Here is a 17,864-nt window from a genome sequence, read left to right on the forward strand (position 1 = left end):
AGATCAATAGAGCAAAAGCTTAATAGATTTTTGTGGTCTGGAAATTATTCATTAGTTGCCAGATCTAGTTTGTGTTCATAAAAAGGAAGGAAGTTTAGGCCTTAATGCTACTAGAATTTGTTGGTGTATGGAACCAGTAATGGCCTCAAGTTGCCTTCCAAGGAGGAGTTTCGTCTATAAAAGAAGTAGAAGACATCATAAGCTAGCCCGCCAGCCCTAGAGAGCTGAAGGGACTCTGACTCCCGAGTTAGTAAGGGGCCTGAAGAAGAGCTCTCTCAAATGAGGAGAGTATTATTGATAGAGTGTATAATGAAATAGAGATTTGTGTACCTTAGGCCTTATATACCGGCATATATATAGAGCCTTCTAGAGTCCTCTAGAGTCTGCTGGAGGAGTCATGGTGTCTCGGATCGGGTCTAGATGAGTGGTCTTCGGGTTGTTAGCTACTTGGGTTGCCTAATGGCTTAAACCTGTTGGATCACAAATTGGTTGGGCTTGATTTGGAGTGTAGGCATTTTTCTTAAGTGAGTATTTACTGGGTCCTCCAAGAGTCGTCCGATTTCCCTAGATGATTAGTAAATTCATTAATGAGAATTTTATGTGTGTCCTTTGGCCAGTGGTTAGGCCTTTTGTGAATTTTCTAGTGGCGAGGTATCTGGCCCCTCTATAGCTAAACATCAAGAAGTTTATAGTGGAGATTAATTTGGTTATCTCTAGCAACTCCTCGACATTCATTCATGTTGTAGCTTGCAGTAAAGAATAGGCTGCCTACTGGAAATAGGCTCTTGAATGAAACTGGGATTTTAAGGGTTAAGTAATGTGTGTATTTTTGCAACATATTGAATTTAAAACACATCTCATGATATAAAGCACTTATGTTTTTGAAAGGTTGTAGAAAATCATATACACAATTGAGATGGGGAAAAACCTAAAAAAAAAAAACACATGTTCTTTTAAGGGTTTTGGTTAAAAAATAGGGTTAAATATTCCAAAACCCCCTAAGGTTTTTCAACTTTATTTTTTCTCCCCTGGGTTTCATTTTTATTACAGGAGGTCCCTATAGTTTTGATAAGTGACCAGATTAGTCCATCCGTTAGTTGACCGTTAGTTGACTGTTAGGACTGATACGTGGACCAATCAGACGTCGACACATGGCACATATATTAATTTTTTTTTTAATTAAAAAAAATTGTATATTTTTTTTAAATTAAAAAAAAAAAAAAAGGAAAAAAAATTGGGGGTGGCTCTTGGCCATTTGAGCCACCCCCAATTTTTTTTCCTTTTTTTTTTTTTTAAATACATTTTTTTTTAATTTTAAAAAAAAAAAATTAAAAAATTAATATATGTGCCACGTGTCGACGTCTGATTGGTCCACGTGTCAGTCAACTAACGAATAGACTAATTTGGTCACTTATCAAAACCACAGGAACCTCCTGTGATAAAAATGAAATCCCAAGGGGAAAAAAATAAAGTTGAAAAACCCTAGGGGGGTTTGGAGTATTTAACCCTAAAAAATATATATATGTGCTCTCTTATTTATAATTTCTAAATAGTCACTATAAATTCATCCATCTCATTCAAAGGGAGATTTTAATAAATAATCAAATTAATATAACACTTGTGTTAAAGGTCAAGTTGCTGGTTTTTCTTACATTTCTTCCTCTTGGACCCCTACCTATATGGAATTTCGTTTATATGTTTAGCCATTTACTTCATTGATTTTTCATCATTTCAAAAAGGGGGAAAAAAAAAATAGTAGCAACGTACCATTTTTGTAATTCGAGTGGGATCGATGTGAATGCCATGAGCTTTGTTTGCCATGTGTTTTGGAGAGTGTTTTATGTTTTTAAATTGAAAAAGCATTTTAATGTGGCATATATAAAGGTAATAAATTTTTTTAATATATATATATATATATATATATATATATATATATTTTGGATTGTTTATTTATATTTTTATTTTTGAAAAAAAAAAAGCAAAAGAGAAAAAAAAAATTATCAGACAAAGCTTCCACCAAATGATTATTATACAAACATTATAATTAAGAAGTACAGTTCAATATTATTATTAAGGGTGGAAAAACGGTTACAATTAGTAGTACTCATTGGCTAAAACTGCTAATTTAATAGCTTATGCAGTTAGTAAAACTCACTAACGGCCTCCGCTAACATCTTAGGTGGTTAGCGGGTAATAACCCTAATAACTGCTAACTGCTTTTTAAAAGAAAAAAACATTATAAAAAGTAAAAGTAAAAGTAAAAGTAAAAGTAAAAAATAAAAAGAAGAAAAAAACCGAAGTTGTTTTTATAATAATATGATAATTAGGGTTGAAAATGCAGGTAGTTACTAACTGTTTGCTAACCGTTAACCGCTAACCACATAAAATGACGTGGTTTTGTTTGTTCTTTTTTTAATTTTTTTTTAAACTTTTTAAAATTTTTTCTTTAAAAAGTGGTTAGCAGTTATTAAGGTTATTAACCGCTAACCGCATATGCAGTCAGTGGGCAGTTGGTAAATTTTACTAACCACCTAGGTGGTTATGGTTAGCGATTTTAGCCAATAACCGCTGACCGTAACCGCATTTTCACCCCTAACGATAATACCTTACTATATATGAAATCGTTTCTAAATTTTTATATATATTTAAACACAAAAACGTTAGCAATAATATATATATAACTACCTAGCTTGGTGGTAAACAGTTTTTTCAAAAGCGTTAACAATTAGTAAAGTTAGTGGACCGCTAATAGCCACTCCCATTTTCACTCATATTTATTAATATACACTGAAAAATATTGAAATAATATAGTAAGAGCAAGGTCATAAATAAACGTATCAGGTTGCCACCAAAGTCAAGTCATGCTCCAGGTAAGACATTAATAAATTGAATTAAACGTTGGGATGCTTCCTCCCCTATTGTCCTTTTCTCTCATTCAATAAGAAAAAAATAAATTCATCTAATTTTAAAAGGCTGATGTGATGAGAATCATAAAGTAAAAAAGCGACAAATGGAGAATGACAGATGCTGGAGGTGGAGTGGAGGTACTGTATACCTGTATATTCTCCTCCTTGACTCTAAAGTCACAACAATGTCCAATTGCTTCATTAGAAATTTGCCCCCCATAAGCAAAACTATATTATAAACCATATATAATTGGAGAATCTTTGAAAAATTCTAAGCCATAGACAAGTTGTGATAACTTAAAACTACTCGAAAAGACATATGAAAAATATAAGTAAAACTCTACCCCTTTATTTTAACCATAAGGTCTCAAATTTTAAAACAATAAAATAATAAAGCAAGTTAAATAATATTAACTTTTTACCTTTCAATTTTTTTTTTTTAAATTTTTTTTTATTCGGTATTGCGTAGAAAAAACAAAATAATGATGACCATAGCTTATGCACGAAATTATAAATACCCTTAATTGCTATCCATGACTTGCAAATTAAAAGAAGGAAAAACATGGCTAAGATCACTAAATCGATTTATTTCTTTGTTATTTTCTTTGCACTCATACTCGTTGTAAATGCGGGTAATTAAGTAGTTTAAACTTGTTTGTTTTGCAGTATCCATGTGTGGCCAAAAGTAAATTCTACTATTGTTGGTAGGCATCGAGGATGGAATTACTTATAGGCCCCAAGAGTAGTCGTAGCCTTCCTTAGTTTTCAAAATTTTTTTTATTATTATGTTAAATATAGACGTATTTTTAGGCTTAAAAATTAAGCTTAATTAACCCTTATAAAATTAAATTTGACTCTTCATTCTTATTTTGACCTCTTTGAATGAAAAACCAGGCCTGATTCCGTTTCTACTAAGCATGTTACATGATTATCTATGTTTTAATTATTTTGTGGGAATCTAATATGCCCATAATGATTTTGTAAAGTACAGCTCCTAACATTACCATGAGATTGTGACGAGAGATGTGTTTTTTTTTTTTTTTTATCTGATGATTTCTTTGGATGGCAGGACCCACATTAGATTTCAATTGTAAGAAAAAGTTTTCTATTCTTTGCGACGATTATGAAGGGAGATGCAAGAGAACAGGACATGCAAGCAGTGGGAAATGTGAATGGTCTCATGGAATTATTCCGTCATGCTACTGTTACTACTGTTGAACGGCAACAATCGGGAAATGCATATGACCAACTATAGGTTATATGCTATTACAAATAATAATTTTTAAGTGATGTCAATTCAGGCTATGGCTTCCTAAGATGTGCTTCTACTTAAACTAAGACTCTCTCCCTTAAGATATATGCTTGTTTGTTTATATTAAGTGTGTATAGGCCATATATGTACCGCGTTGTCAATGGATAAATATATGCTTGTGTTATTATAGTGTATTTGATGGATTCTTGTTTATTATGCTTTGATAGCAATTTTCATGTTGAAAATCGCGTTAGACCTCAAACAATCACCTAGAGCGGGTGAGTAGGTGATGTGCTGCAACAATGGCAATATGCAAATTATATATGCAGTTGTACAATTCAAAAATATTAAACCACAACAATAATAATAAGGTAATCACACAATCAACATAAGATTTTTGTTGACGAAGTGAAACCCTTTGAAGAATTTTTCAAAGGTAAAACACTATGTGGCAGCCAAACTCATAAAATAAATTCAATAAGAAGAATTCAAATGTACAAACAGTTCACACTTACAAAACGTTTGTAGGTGACTCTCCCAGTACTAAGCAAGCGACACACTTGCCTCTTACCGTAGTAGCTTCAGAATCTTTGGGCAATTCTTTGTCTTGATATGCTTTACTGGAACTCTGCTAAACTGAAGGTTTGTAATTTGTGATTTGATGCAGTTTGAACAAAAACTCTTAAGAGATATGCTATTGTAAGCACATGGGAAGAATTTTCTCTTTCAGAACATGAATGAAAAGGTTTGGCACCATTTAGACGAACCTCTATAAAACAAATGAGAAATAGCCTCCCTAAGTCTTTAGAATTTGTGGGTTTTGAATCTTAAATCACTACTATAAAAAAAAATGACCTATTTCAGCATATCGTTTCTTGGTGCTAGGTATGAGACGCGTCAAAAACCAAAAAAAAAAAAAAAAAAAAAAGCCAATAACAAAATGTGTGCCGGTATTTTAATATAAACGCCTACAAATAAGTGTTGGTATAGGGTTGATTTTCTGTAATGTTTAGGGGGGTGTTTGGCAAATGGGATGACCTAAACACTGTAGTTGATGTAGATTGATGTGAAAAAAAAAAAAAAAGTAAGAATGTTTGGTATAAAAAAATGAAAAAGTGGTATGGAAAAGTGAAAAAATTTTGTTTTGTAGTGATTTTTTTATTTGAATAATAATAAAAAGTGAATGATTTGATATTAAAAGTGAAAAAGTTCGAATTTTTTGATATTGATTTTTTTGGGAAATGGTGATGAACAGTGTTTGGGCCAACCTCATCCCCATTACCAAACAAAGCCCCTTTAGACTTATAATGACAACCCGTTTTAACCTAGTAAATATCAGAAATGGAAAAACTTTGTGATATAAAAGTTGTAGCCCTTTGCATTAGCTTTGCAACACCAATAAGCTTGTTTTCATCCGAAATCAAAATCAAAAGAGGTGGTTGTTTTAATCTAATAAGGGCTTTCACGGACAATATTCACAAACTTGAATATTTCATGTTTTCGACCATCTTCATCATCAACTTAACATTTAACTCAAAAATAAACATTACAACCCAAAGTAAGTTTTGACATTGAATTCAGAAATACTAAAAACCTAACAGACTCCCATTTCAAAAATTACGTGACAAAACTTACCAAAAAAAAATAAATAAATAAAAATTAAAACTTAAAAATGAGGAAAAATTATAAAATATTAAAAATAACTAATTTTTTTTTTTAAAAAAAAAAAAAAACCTAAAACTAATAATAATAATAATAATAATAATAATAATAATAATAATAAAACCAAGAAGGGGTGGCTCGAGCCACCCCATGGCCGGTCTCGAGGTGGCCGAACCACGCTTAAGGCCCTTGGGGGTGGCTCGCACCATGAGGTTTCCACTTGAGGACTTGCCCTTAGGGCAGGACCAAACACCTCAAACCATTAACCTCAAAACCAAACGAATTTTGGTATTTTGTCCGAATTTGAAATCTTCAAAATACCCTTGAGGCCTTAGCCCAAATTTCTCCAACTACCCAATCACCCCGGTATTCTCACATCTTGAGGACGCCATGGGGTTGATCATGAGGTGGCACCAACCATTTTCGGTGCTATCTTCTTTTAAATATTAAAATACCCCTGATAGCCCGAGATTGTCTACCTATCCTCTTAGAAGGTGTTCTTGTTAACCCCATTGCATGACCCTAAAATTGAAGCTAGGCCTGACATCTGGAACCCACCAATTCTCACCCAGTCAGACTTAAGTAGTTTGCCTAAAGCTTGAGATGACCTAATCAAACCTATCTGCTATGCTCAAAACTCTATTATTGAGCATTTGACCAAATTTCTAGACTACGAACTGACCTCTCTGGGCTTCAAACATCCCTTTATGCATTTTTCTAACACTTGAAGGGGAAAATATCAATCTCTAGTACTAAGTCACCACTTGTATAGTTAGTTGAGTTATTGTTAGAATTGCACATAGAATTGATAGTGATGGTTTTTGATCCGATGCAGGTCGATGGCATGGACAAAAGCAAGTGCAGTAGCTTCGTCCTCCTCTTACCGATGGTCCCACAAGCTCAGCGCCATAATGTAGGACGCCCAGGACCCTGAGTCCAATCCCGACTATGAGAGAGAGACACGATGGCTTGTCACTTGCAACGAGAAAGCGAGGGAGACGACGATGAAGTTAAGCCACCTGACATGATAGGAGACGAGAGAGAGACATGATGGCTTGCCGCTTGCAACGAGAAAGCGGGGGAGACGACGGTGAAGTTAAGCCACCTGACATGACGGGAGACGAGAGAGAGACACGATGGCTTGCCTCTTGCAACGAGAAAGTGAGGGAGACAACGGTGAAGTTAAGCCACCAGACACGACGGTAAACGATAGAGAGACATGATGGCAAACGATAGAGAGACACGATGGCTTGTCGCTTGCAACAAGAAAGCGAGAGAGAGAGAGAGAGAGAGAGAGAGAGAGAGAGAGAGATGGGCGTGATATTAGGGTAAAAAGGACCAGTGACTCGAGTGAGAAAAAAATGAGGGAAATTGAATTTTCGTGCGAAATATGTAGCGCCAATTAATGGATCCATGCAAAACTTTTCTCTAAAACGGGGTCGTTTTCTCAATAGCTAATGAGGCTCAATCAGCGGTTAGGAGTCGCTGCTGTTGTCCACTCAATTGGGTCACGGGTGACCCATCTAGGTTACTGGGTCATGCACCTAGAATGTGTGCACCTTTTTCTTTTTTCTTTTTTAAATTACTTTAATTTTTTCGAAGTAATTTTAATTTGAAATGTAGGATAAATTTGAAATTCTATAAGAATTTTAAGGGCATAAAAGATATTTTTATGGTAAAATATAATTCATGTGATTTTTTTTAATAATTAATTAATAGCTTAAAATTTTAAGATAATATATATTTAACATTTTAACCCCAAACCCTAACGGATGGGGATATTGCATCAAATTAGATGTTCGATGAGTGAAACATTGAATATGTTTTTATTATTAAAATATTAACTAATAATTTACGTTTAATAAATTTTTATGATAAAGATCATTAAGTTGATATTTATCTTATAATTAATTATTAGCTTAAATTTTTAAGATAAGTAGTAATTTAACATTTTAACGCCAAACCCTAATACATGGGGATATTGCATCAAATTAGATGTTCGATTGGTGAAATATTAAAGAAATTGTCACAATTGATCTAACTAATGCATAAAGATAATACAAAATCCAAAGAGTTTAATAGATCATTTAATCGCATTACGATTGATTGTATTAATGTGCTAGTATTGATCGGAATTAATCTTATCAAATGTACGATTGAACCTTCAATCATGTCAAGTTCTATCAATTGTATCACGATCAATATAACTAATGCACTAAGATAATATAAAATGTTTAGAGTTCAATTGTTTCCAGTTTGATTGATCAATTGATCCTATCACGATCAATCAAACTAATTCGTTAGGATCAATTGGATGTCTGATCAAACATTCAATTTCAATTGTTTCAATCATTTGATCCTATCACGATCAATCAAACTAATTCACTAAGATCGATCGGATCTTCGATTGAATCTTCAATTTTTTTAAGTTTGATTGATCATTTGATCATATCACGATCAATCGAACCAATTAACTATGATAGATCAGAGTAATGATTGATCAGTCGATTTTATCACAATTGATCCGACTAATGCACTGTGATTGATCGAACTTTCAATGTGTCAAGTTCGATTGATCATTTGATCATAGTACGATATATCAGACTAATACACTATGATCGATTGGACGATTGGTCGAACCTACAATCGTATAATGTTCGATTGATCATTTGATTGTATTACTATCGATTAGACTAATGCACTACGATTGATCAGATGTTTGATCGAACTTTCAATTATGTCAAGTTTGATTGTATCATGATCGATTGAAGTAATGCACTAGAAGAGTGATACATGATATCATTGTGTTTTGTTCATAGTACATTTGACCAAGTCTAGAATCCAATGCACTAAGATCCATCGTGATGAAAATAATTTATATATATCTTAAAAAAAAAAGAAATCGGTTTATATATTTTAAATAAGAATGAAAAATAGAAAACTTCAATAATAATATATATATAAAAAAAAAATTAAGCGTTTTAATTTAATAGGAAAATTTGTTTTTAATAGGAACCCAATGCACTATTATTTAATTTCTTTTGTTCTTCATGTTCATTAGTGGCGACCTTCAGATGTCGCCGCTATTTGAGCCTCATTGAGAAGTCGTCGCTGTTGCCGACTCAATAGCTGCGACTAATATTACCACTAATTAGACTCAAATAGTGGTGATTTAATGTCGCCACTGATTGAGTAGGCAACAACGGCGACTCCTTAGAGTCGCCGCTGATGAGGGGTCAATAGTGACGACTTAATGTCGTCGTTAATAAGGCTCAATCAACGGCAAGATTAAGTCGTCACTATTGACCCATCATTAGTGGCAACTTTGAGGAGTTGCCGCTAATGAGGCTCAAATAGTGGCAACTACTAAGAGTCGTCACTGATGAGGGGTAAATAGCCGCTAATAATTTGGTCGCTAATGACTAAATTTCTTGTAGTGAGTGTACCTCCGATCACAAGAATATGTCCTCATGTGCCCTCACACGCCGTCAATTCTTCATGCCTTTTTCCATCCACCTCAAAGCATAACCGCTGGCCGGCCTCCATAACTTTTAAGGTACAGGATATCTTTATTGATAAAATTTGACCCTGTATTGGTTCACTGATGCTATCCTATTGTTCCTACACGAATCATTACTCAATGATGATATAGGATTGGAAGGAGAGCTTGAAGAAAATGTACTTCCTTGCTTAAAAAGCTCTCAGCATTTTACATTAAGAAATATTTCATGCAAGACCCATAAAATGAAACACCTAAATGTAGGGTTGTCAATTTTTGACACCGTATGTTAACTCGATACGAAATTGAAAGGTTAAAATCAGGGACGGGGAAGGGAGGGACTGACAGGGGCTAGGACCCTCCAAATGACAAAAAAAAAAAACATAAAAAACAATTTTTTTTTTTTTTTTTTGCTAATGGGCCTCTGCCCATTAAATTTTTTCAGCCTCATGGCCCCTACCCATTCTTAAGGTTGGCTTCGTTCCTGGTTAAAATTGAGGAGTTTAACCCATTTAACTAAGTGGATTAAATTAAGGTTGACCTATATAATCTTATACCGATACTGTCCAAACCTGACACGCGACATAATAACGTGTAATTTTTTACATGACCCACGAACTCAATACAAAATTAGAGCGGTAGGATCAATGTTTGGAGATTTGACTCGTTTAATTAAATGAATTATGTTAGAGTATATCTTCTATATATATATATATATATATATATACACGTCCTAAATTTAATATATGAATACAAATTACCACTCCTACCTAATTGTAGATACAAAATTAGGGGACGTAGATGCTATGTTGCACCATGAATCGCTAGTTTCACATTAATTACTCTCTTTCACACGATGGAACTTATCATAGATCTCACTCTTGTGACGAGGATAGTGTAGAAAAAACTGAATAATTTGTGGAAACATCTACATATTAATTAGCTTAATTTCCTTATTTTCTTTTTATGATGAATAATGTCCAGCTAGCCTATGTCATCTGTACGGTATGATTCATCTTTAAAAACTGTGGTTTCACGAGTACTAAACCCAAACCTTTTTATTTATTTATTTTAAAATGTTTGTCTAAAAAGTTCAAAGTTCGAAGCTATAGCTTAGCCCGACCCAGGTCTCAAAAAGCTGGTCGTGCCAAGTACCAATAAAAAGGTGAACTCATTACAATAAAGTTTCACTTCTTTTAGGCTCTTAAAATAGTCTTATCTTTTGTGCTTTTCGTGGACACTGCCCTATAATCCAAGGGACAGTCTACATGACAATAGGCTTAGTAATCGAGCTCCCTAAAGACTTTTTAATCCCATTTTCCTACGTATATAGGGCATTGGAAAGTCAAAATCTATCTCTTACGTATAGATTGCCCAGCAACTCCCTCGTAGGGACAACATTGTGAGTGGGTGCAACCTTTAACCAAAAAAAAAAAACTGTCAAAAAAAAAAAAAAAAAAAAACCATTCTGTTTTCCTGGATTTTACTTTCTTGACAGATGCGAAAAAACTACTTATGGAAACATATTTGAGACACCAAACAGCGTTCATGCAGTTTCCTAGGATCTACATTGGAACCCCAAACATTCTCTCTTTTTACTTACTTTCTTTCCAATTTTTCACAAATGGAAATTTGCAGTTCGAAAATAGATAGATAAAGAAACTTTTTATGGTGAGCTAGCTCAAGTTAAAAACCAACTTTTATATATGTATATATTTGTTACTGTAGGAAACTAATAAAAAAATGTGGAAGTTTGAAAAAATTGTAGCAAATATTGTAAATATGATGTACTTGCATGTTTGGATCATCATCAGTCGTCTGGTCTGTTTTATATATATCAAATTCCATTTTAACGGAAAAGCAATTGACAAAAGAAAATGGAATAATTATTGGAAATAATTAGTCCAATTCTCCTTCCTGCCAATAATCATGCAGTTTTTGGAGTTATTATATGAATTTTCAAAGCCGCGTCATTCACTTCATGCTAGCTATACATGTCAATATCCCAAATGATTCTCCATCATCAAGTTGCATTTTGACATATATATATATAGGCTGCTATCATTGACCAAAAATTTCTTGCATTTTTCCACCCTTCCAATGGCCATAATCAGCACTAGAAAATTTCTCAGGATTGGGGAGCGAGTGAGAGTCCACCAGCAGCACCTAGATTCTCCCTAGCCAAAACAGTCACTACACCCATATAGCTTGACCTCTTAAAACAAAAAAATTAAAAAATAAATAAATAAACCAATTATGGTTGATCCAGTGAGCTTAAAAAGAGTTCCTCTTAAACCCACCAAATTAAGTTGAAGAGGGCTAGGGAGATGAGGAAAATATACTTTGACAGACACAGTCAACGACACGACGTAGTTTTCTGCGCTACTCAAATTTTTCTTTCTTCAAAATAAGGGAGCGAAAAGAGGTAAGAAAGTTAAGACAAGAACATAAAAACAACAACAAATACAACAACAAACGAATTGAACATGAACAATGAACATGCATGACTCAGAGTCCCGCTCTCCGTTCAGTCCTTTCCGACATCCACTGGACCCCCCACCTTCTCCAGACTATTCACAATCTCTCTCTATCTCTCTCTAGATGAATTACGCGTTTTTCCAGCATGGAATTGAAAGAAAATTAAGCTCAAGCTTACTTTTAGTGGTTGCCAGTGAATTGGCTCAGACCCATAGATGAGCCGATTGAAGTAAACTTTGCCAGCTCCTGCGGTAAGAATGGTCGTTGAGATTCTCTTCCTCCCATGCCAAGAAAGTCTCTAGTTGGGCTGCTTTGATGATGCTTAACTGGAACCGCCTCACTTTGTTTCCCACTTGCTTGCATCATCAGCTGATCAAAGCTCTTTGAGCCCAGCATTCCATCAGCTGCTGCGAAATTCTCTGCTTGCTGCTGCTGCTTTGCATTTTGAAACACCTGGTGCAGCTGATGATCGTTTCTGTTTTGATTGATAGCGTTATTAATGAAGCTTGATGGGTTTGAAGAAGAGGAGCTCATCACTCCGAATGTGCTGCCAAACTGTGATGGGTTGTTGCTTCTTGTAGAACCCATCTGCGCTGCCTTCTGCAAAAGCGCAGTGGCCGACATCGGAGCAGCCGCCGCCCCCGGCGGCTTTGATTGCTTGTCGGAGTAAAGAGAGGATAGCGTTTCCACCAAATTTCCTTTGTTCCCTCCTTCCTTCAATTCATGAAGCGGCGCTGTTAAAGAGAGGCTTGCATTTGCTGAAGCTGGATTAACAGTACTACTCTTATCAAACCCTTCAAACTCATTGAAGTTTCCAAAATTAGCAATAGAAGATGAACCAAAGAGAGCATTCCCCGGCGCCGCTTGCACCATGTCAGGAAAACCCGTAGAGCTCGATGACGCGTACAGATGAGAATTAGCTACCATCTCATTTGGGTGGTTAAGCCACAGCGACAATCTCGGCTTCTGCTGCTGATCTAAACCAAGAGAGTTTCCAATTGCCATGCCATTGAAATCCGGTCGAAACCCGGGACGGAACTGGCAAATTCCGGCAGCATCTTGAACTCCCCTGCCGGACAATCCATGTGGCAAACCGGCCGCTTGAGGATTTATAACCGTCTCATTCAGTGACGAATCGCTTCTGAAACTCAGATTCGAAGCAGCAAGTGAAGTAAGCCTGGCGCTCTCATCGGCTAAGGCATCACAAAATGCTCTGTGGGTGATGAAGCTATCTTTCCTGTTTAATTAAAACCAAACCAAACAAATTAAGCCAATTTAGTTGCATTTAATTCGAGCCCACAAACCATGAAACCCTCTACGTGAGCATTAATTTCTACTACAACGTATCGAGAAACAAAGAAGATTGTAAAGAATATATATATATATATACCTGGAAAAAAGGGTTCCACAGTCGCACTTGTACTCGCGAGTGCCGCAGGTCTTAGAGTGAGCTTTCCAGTCAGATTGAACGGCGTATTTCTTCGAACACTTCTCGCACTTCCATTTCTTCTCGCCGTGTTTCCTGCTGAAGTGCTTCTTTATTCCGGTGAGGTCGCCGAGAGCTCTGGAGGCGTCGTGGTGGACGCAGGTTTTTTCCGGGCAAATATAGACCTTCTTCCGGACCTCTTTATTCGTCCTTTGCCGGAGCTTCCACGGAAGATTGTGACCCCTCCGGTGAAGCTGTAGATTCTGATCCCTCTGGAACCCTTTATTGCATATTTCGCAGATGAATCGATTCGTCGCCATGAGTGTCTTCGGTGAAAGAGCAATAACTTCAGCATCTGGATCTGTTTAAAACAAAAAAAAAAAACACCCATAAAAGAACTAATAAATCAAAACTTCGAAAAAGGCAAAAAAAAAAAAAAAAAAAAGAAAAAAACATGTTTTAATTTACCTGGTGTTCCCGGAAGGTTTCTCTTCTTCTTGACAGCTGGAGTAGGATCAGGTTTAGGGTTAGGGTTTGCGTTCTGTTCTTGAGGAAACCCTCCGATTGAAGAGGGTACTGAGAAAGCGTCGCCGGCCGACATCATCGGGTTTGAATTTCAAAACGGGTTGCTTTGTGAAACAACTAGCTTTCAAAAGGGTAAATAAGATCGACCGTACTGGACAAGAAAACAAAGGATTTTTTTTTCCCTCTCCAAGCAGAAACAGATAAATCTTTTGGTAATAAAAATCTTGTTGACGCTCCGATTCTGCCAAAAGACAAGAAGAAGAAGAAGAAAAAAAAAACCCCAACTCAAGCTTGAATCTAAAACAAAAAAAATATGCTAGAGCTTCGGACTCTTGTAACAGAGATCTGGTTTGCTTTATAATTTGTTTGATCTTAAAAAGAAAACACCAAAAACCATGATGGCTAAAGAGAATATTTCATCTTATATTCTATTTTTCTTTCTCTGTCTCGCCAGTCTTAATCTTACGCCTAGTCTTTCTTTTATCTTTGCTCGTATCCTCAAAGTCGGTCAGCCATAGATTTAGCTGGGCCACCACCTCTCTCTCTCTCTCTCTCTCACACACGCAGTACTGTTGTAAAAGTGTGTGCAAGGCAGTCTGCTGCTCGCTCTGCCAGTATGTGTAGGATTGTGTGTCGTCTTGTAGCTTTTTGAGCTCATACTCCAATTATTATGTATATAAAAATAAATAATCCAATATATTACACATATATTATATATATAGATATTTCAAGTATTTGAAGAGAAAGTAAAAAAAGGGCAATGATGGGATGGTTTTACTGAGAAAAAAGGGTTTTAGAAAAGTAGTTTGCCTTTTGATCAGGTATGAAATGATTAAGCCATAATTAAAAAGCTAGACCCCTATTTAGCATGCTGGTGAATCAGAGGGGGCTCTGGGGCGACGCGGAGAGAAAGAGAGAGCGAGAGAGAGAGTTACGTTTCACGAGGCAGATGATAGGACGGTCCGTGATACCTCTGTCTCAGGTGGGACCCAACGTGGGACCTCTGTCTCAGGTGGGACCCAACGTGGGACAGTCATCGGCCATCATCACCCCCAAAAAGTTTGAGTGCATGTGGCAGTAATATGCATCTATTTCCTTGACGTTGATGATAATGATGATCGTACGATTCTTTCACGTATACTACTATACACCGCTGAGAAGCCGGGGGTATTGCTACCTAGGGCTCTATATATACTGCCTATATCAAATCCTTCCCACTGTATCTCTATTAATTCTCTGGTAATTAATACTTGTTAAAAGTATCAGTAAAAATGTAAAAAAAGTCAAAATATTGTTTTTTTTCTTCTATATAGATGAGCGAAACAACACATTACAATAGCAATATGAAACAAAATAAGAAAATTACAGATAACCAAAATAAAGACACGAGAAAAAAAAAATTGCATTATCCATTGTAGCAATCCTTTCCATAGTGGGGACGATCCTCAAGATAGGAGAAGCAAATGAGAATGATACCAGTGAAGTCGGTGGTAGCAGGCCTTGGTGAAAATTGTAGGTGCAACAAAAGGCATCCAAAAGATTTTTAATTTCAGGTAAGTTGCAAAAAGAGTTGGGAAAACAAAGAAATATATATGCCGATGGTAACAGAGTTACCAACACGGATTAATGTGAGACAAAAAATAGTGAGGCCAATGTATTTTGAGGTCCTTGCACCAAAAGGCTAGCTCCACAATAGAGGGTAAGTGGAGTAGGGGTAGAGCCAAAAAGGGCAATAACATGTGTTTTCCACATGTGCCAAGGCAGCGCGTGGCATATGTGCGTTGCATTTATCGGTGATTGTTAGGAGAAGGAGGGATGGGCGCCGGAGATGGTGGTGGAGGGGTGCGTGGCTTAGGTGAGTGGAGGATATACGATAGATTTGGCTTCCAAATTAAACCCCAAAGAGAAAAGTTGTTGAAGAAAATAGAAACAAATGCAAAAGGAGGTTGAGGAAGGGTTTTACAAGTGACAATGTCCCCGCGAACTTATTATAACAATATTCCCCACTTTTTCCTCCCAAATTAATTTACAAAAAAATTGTCAATGTCCTCCGGGGCTCCTAAGGCCTAGAAAAGACAAAAATAACCTTAAAGTTTTTTTTCCATAAAAAGCACATTTAAAAATTAAAAAAGAAAAGAAAAGAAAGACTAAAAACAAAAAATAAAATAAAAACCCATGCCATAATAGTGGGTGGCCTTGGCCATTTGATAGTGGTTCGGCCACCCCCAAATTTTCTGAGGACTTAGTATAACTTATCAGTTTCTTTGCAGTCAGATCAAAAATCATATGTAAAGATCAAATTATTATTAGACGTGGATTAACAACAAATTATCTGTTGATTCTTTAATGGAAAAGAATGGTTACACTTGCAGTTGCCTCTTTGAATTCAGCGGCGTCATGACGTGACCACCGGTGTAATCTTCTGGTCATTGCCTGTTCAATTTCAGGGAGCATCTTTTCCAGGCTTTCAGAACCAAAGAAATTCAACACCATATATGTTCTTAAGGTACTTGTACATCACCCATGTAAGCTATCATCCAAAAATATCCGTCAATGTTTTTCGGGTATTAGGGAGGAATATAATCAAAATTTGATAATTTGAAAAGGACATTACCAATTGAGTGGTAGTTTTAAATGCTACGTATAAACTTTTTCTGAACAAAAACGCCGAGAGAAAGTCATAATCAAACAAAATAATTGATTATTAATAAATAACATATATACAGTACTCCCAAATTCTAAACCAAATAGGCGCTAAAAAAATATAAAAAATAAAAAATCCAACCAAACAAAGAACAGAATTGTTGAAGTTATTATTATCTAGTTACTGGTATACTATGATACCACGTGATTACCTAGTGCTTATAAAGAAGTATAGATTTAGATTGCTAATTAATGTTGATGGACCATGTGCATCTTCTATGCACCACATGTTCTCATAATTTAACAAACCCAATTAAGCATACTTTTCGGTCAAAAAAAAAAGAAGCGGGAAAGTGTAGAGGGTTTAAAAAGTACTTTCAGTATCTAAAAAGTCACGTCAAACAAAAATTTAATATGTTTGGTAAAAAACTACAAAAAATACTCTTTTTTTTTTTTTTTTTTTTTTTTAACTTTAAAATCTTTATTTTCGAAATGTAATCTCAAACATATTTTAGAGAGCTTATAAAGTACTTTTAATACTTTTTTGTCAAACGTCATCCCAAGCATGGCATTTTTTACTTTAGAGTATGTTTGGAATTTTATTACAGAGCTTAGAAAATACTTTTAGTATTTAAAAAGTTGTGCAAAACAAAAAGCTGGCTTATTTGGTAATACTTCTTTGACTTTTTCACTATAAAAATGGTAAAAACGCACTTCAAAAAGAAAAGCTTAAAAATAAAACTTTTTTAAAAAAACTTTTTTTGATTGTAAAAGCTCTATTTCCCAACGCAATCTCAAGCATGCTCTTAAAACGTAAATCAATCTTTAACTTTGGTAGAATCCCTTATATATATATAGTAAAAGATTGTCAATTTGAGTTAGAAATTTAGAGATTTTTTGACGTGGTAGCTAGTCAGTTACAGTCACAAGTCACAAGCAGTACTGGACATAGAAAATTCGATGGAGCTGCTTAAAAGGTAGCTTAGAAGTACTTTGATCTTTTTCAAACATAGTTGGTGTTTACACATTCTTGAGTTGATTTATATATATAGGGTAGTTGACTTCCATTGAAACAAGCATGCTAGGGGCGGCGGGGTGACCTGGCCGTTACCACCCTAACCCACTATAATGTTCTACTCTAACACTAGACCCTCGCTTTCTTTTTTTATTTTCTCATTTCTCATATATATATATATATATATATATGACAACTCTACGTTATATCAAATAATTTGGTGGATGTGGATTGTATGATTTCCAACGCAGCATGGATATTAGGACAGTGAACTGCCACTAACTATTAACCCTGTAAGCGTACGTGCATGAGTGGGTGGTTGGCTTTTTCCAACTAACCTCCCAAAGTGGTGTTGTTAGGGGCGGTAGGGTAGGCGGAAGCGGTTAAACCCCTACACCGGCCCTTCTCTCGCACTCACACACATATACACACAGGATAAACGATTTTATTTTGGTTTT

General features: G+C 35.5%; 1 protein-coding gene across 1 annotated transcript; it reads right to left on the reverse strand.

Annotated features, from left to right (window-relative positions):
- Window positions 1–11,726: 11,726 nt before the first annotated feature.
- Window positions 11,727–14,209, reverse strand: LOC132161618 (zinc finger protein JACKDAW). Its single transcript, XM_088511475.1, has 3 exons — window positions 13,692–14,209; window positions 13,188–13,584; window positions 11,727–13,034 (listed from the first exon to the last, which is right to left on the reverse strand). Exons 1-3 carry the CDS (start codon window positions 13,825–13,827, stop codon window positions 11,978–11,980), a joined length of 1,590 nt encoding a protein of 529 aa, XP_088367601.1. The 5' UTR covers window positions 13,828–14,209; the 3' UTR covers window positions 11,727–11,977.
- Between the last annotated feature and the right edge of the window lie 3,655 nt (window positions 14,210–17,864).

This window comes from Corylus avellana, chromosome 10, assembly GCF_965113065.1.
Source record: "Corylus avellana chromosome 10, dhCorAvel1.hap1.2, whole genome shotgun sequence".
In the NCBI taxonomy this organism is placed as follows: domain Eukaryota; kingdom Viridiplantae; phylum Streptophyta; class Magnoliopsida; order Fagales; family Betulaceae; genus Corylus; species Corylus avellana.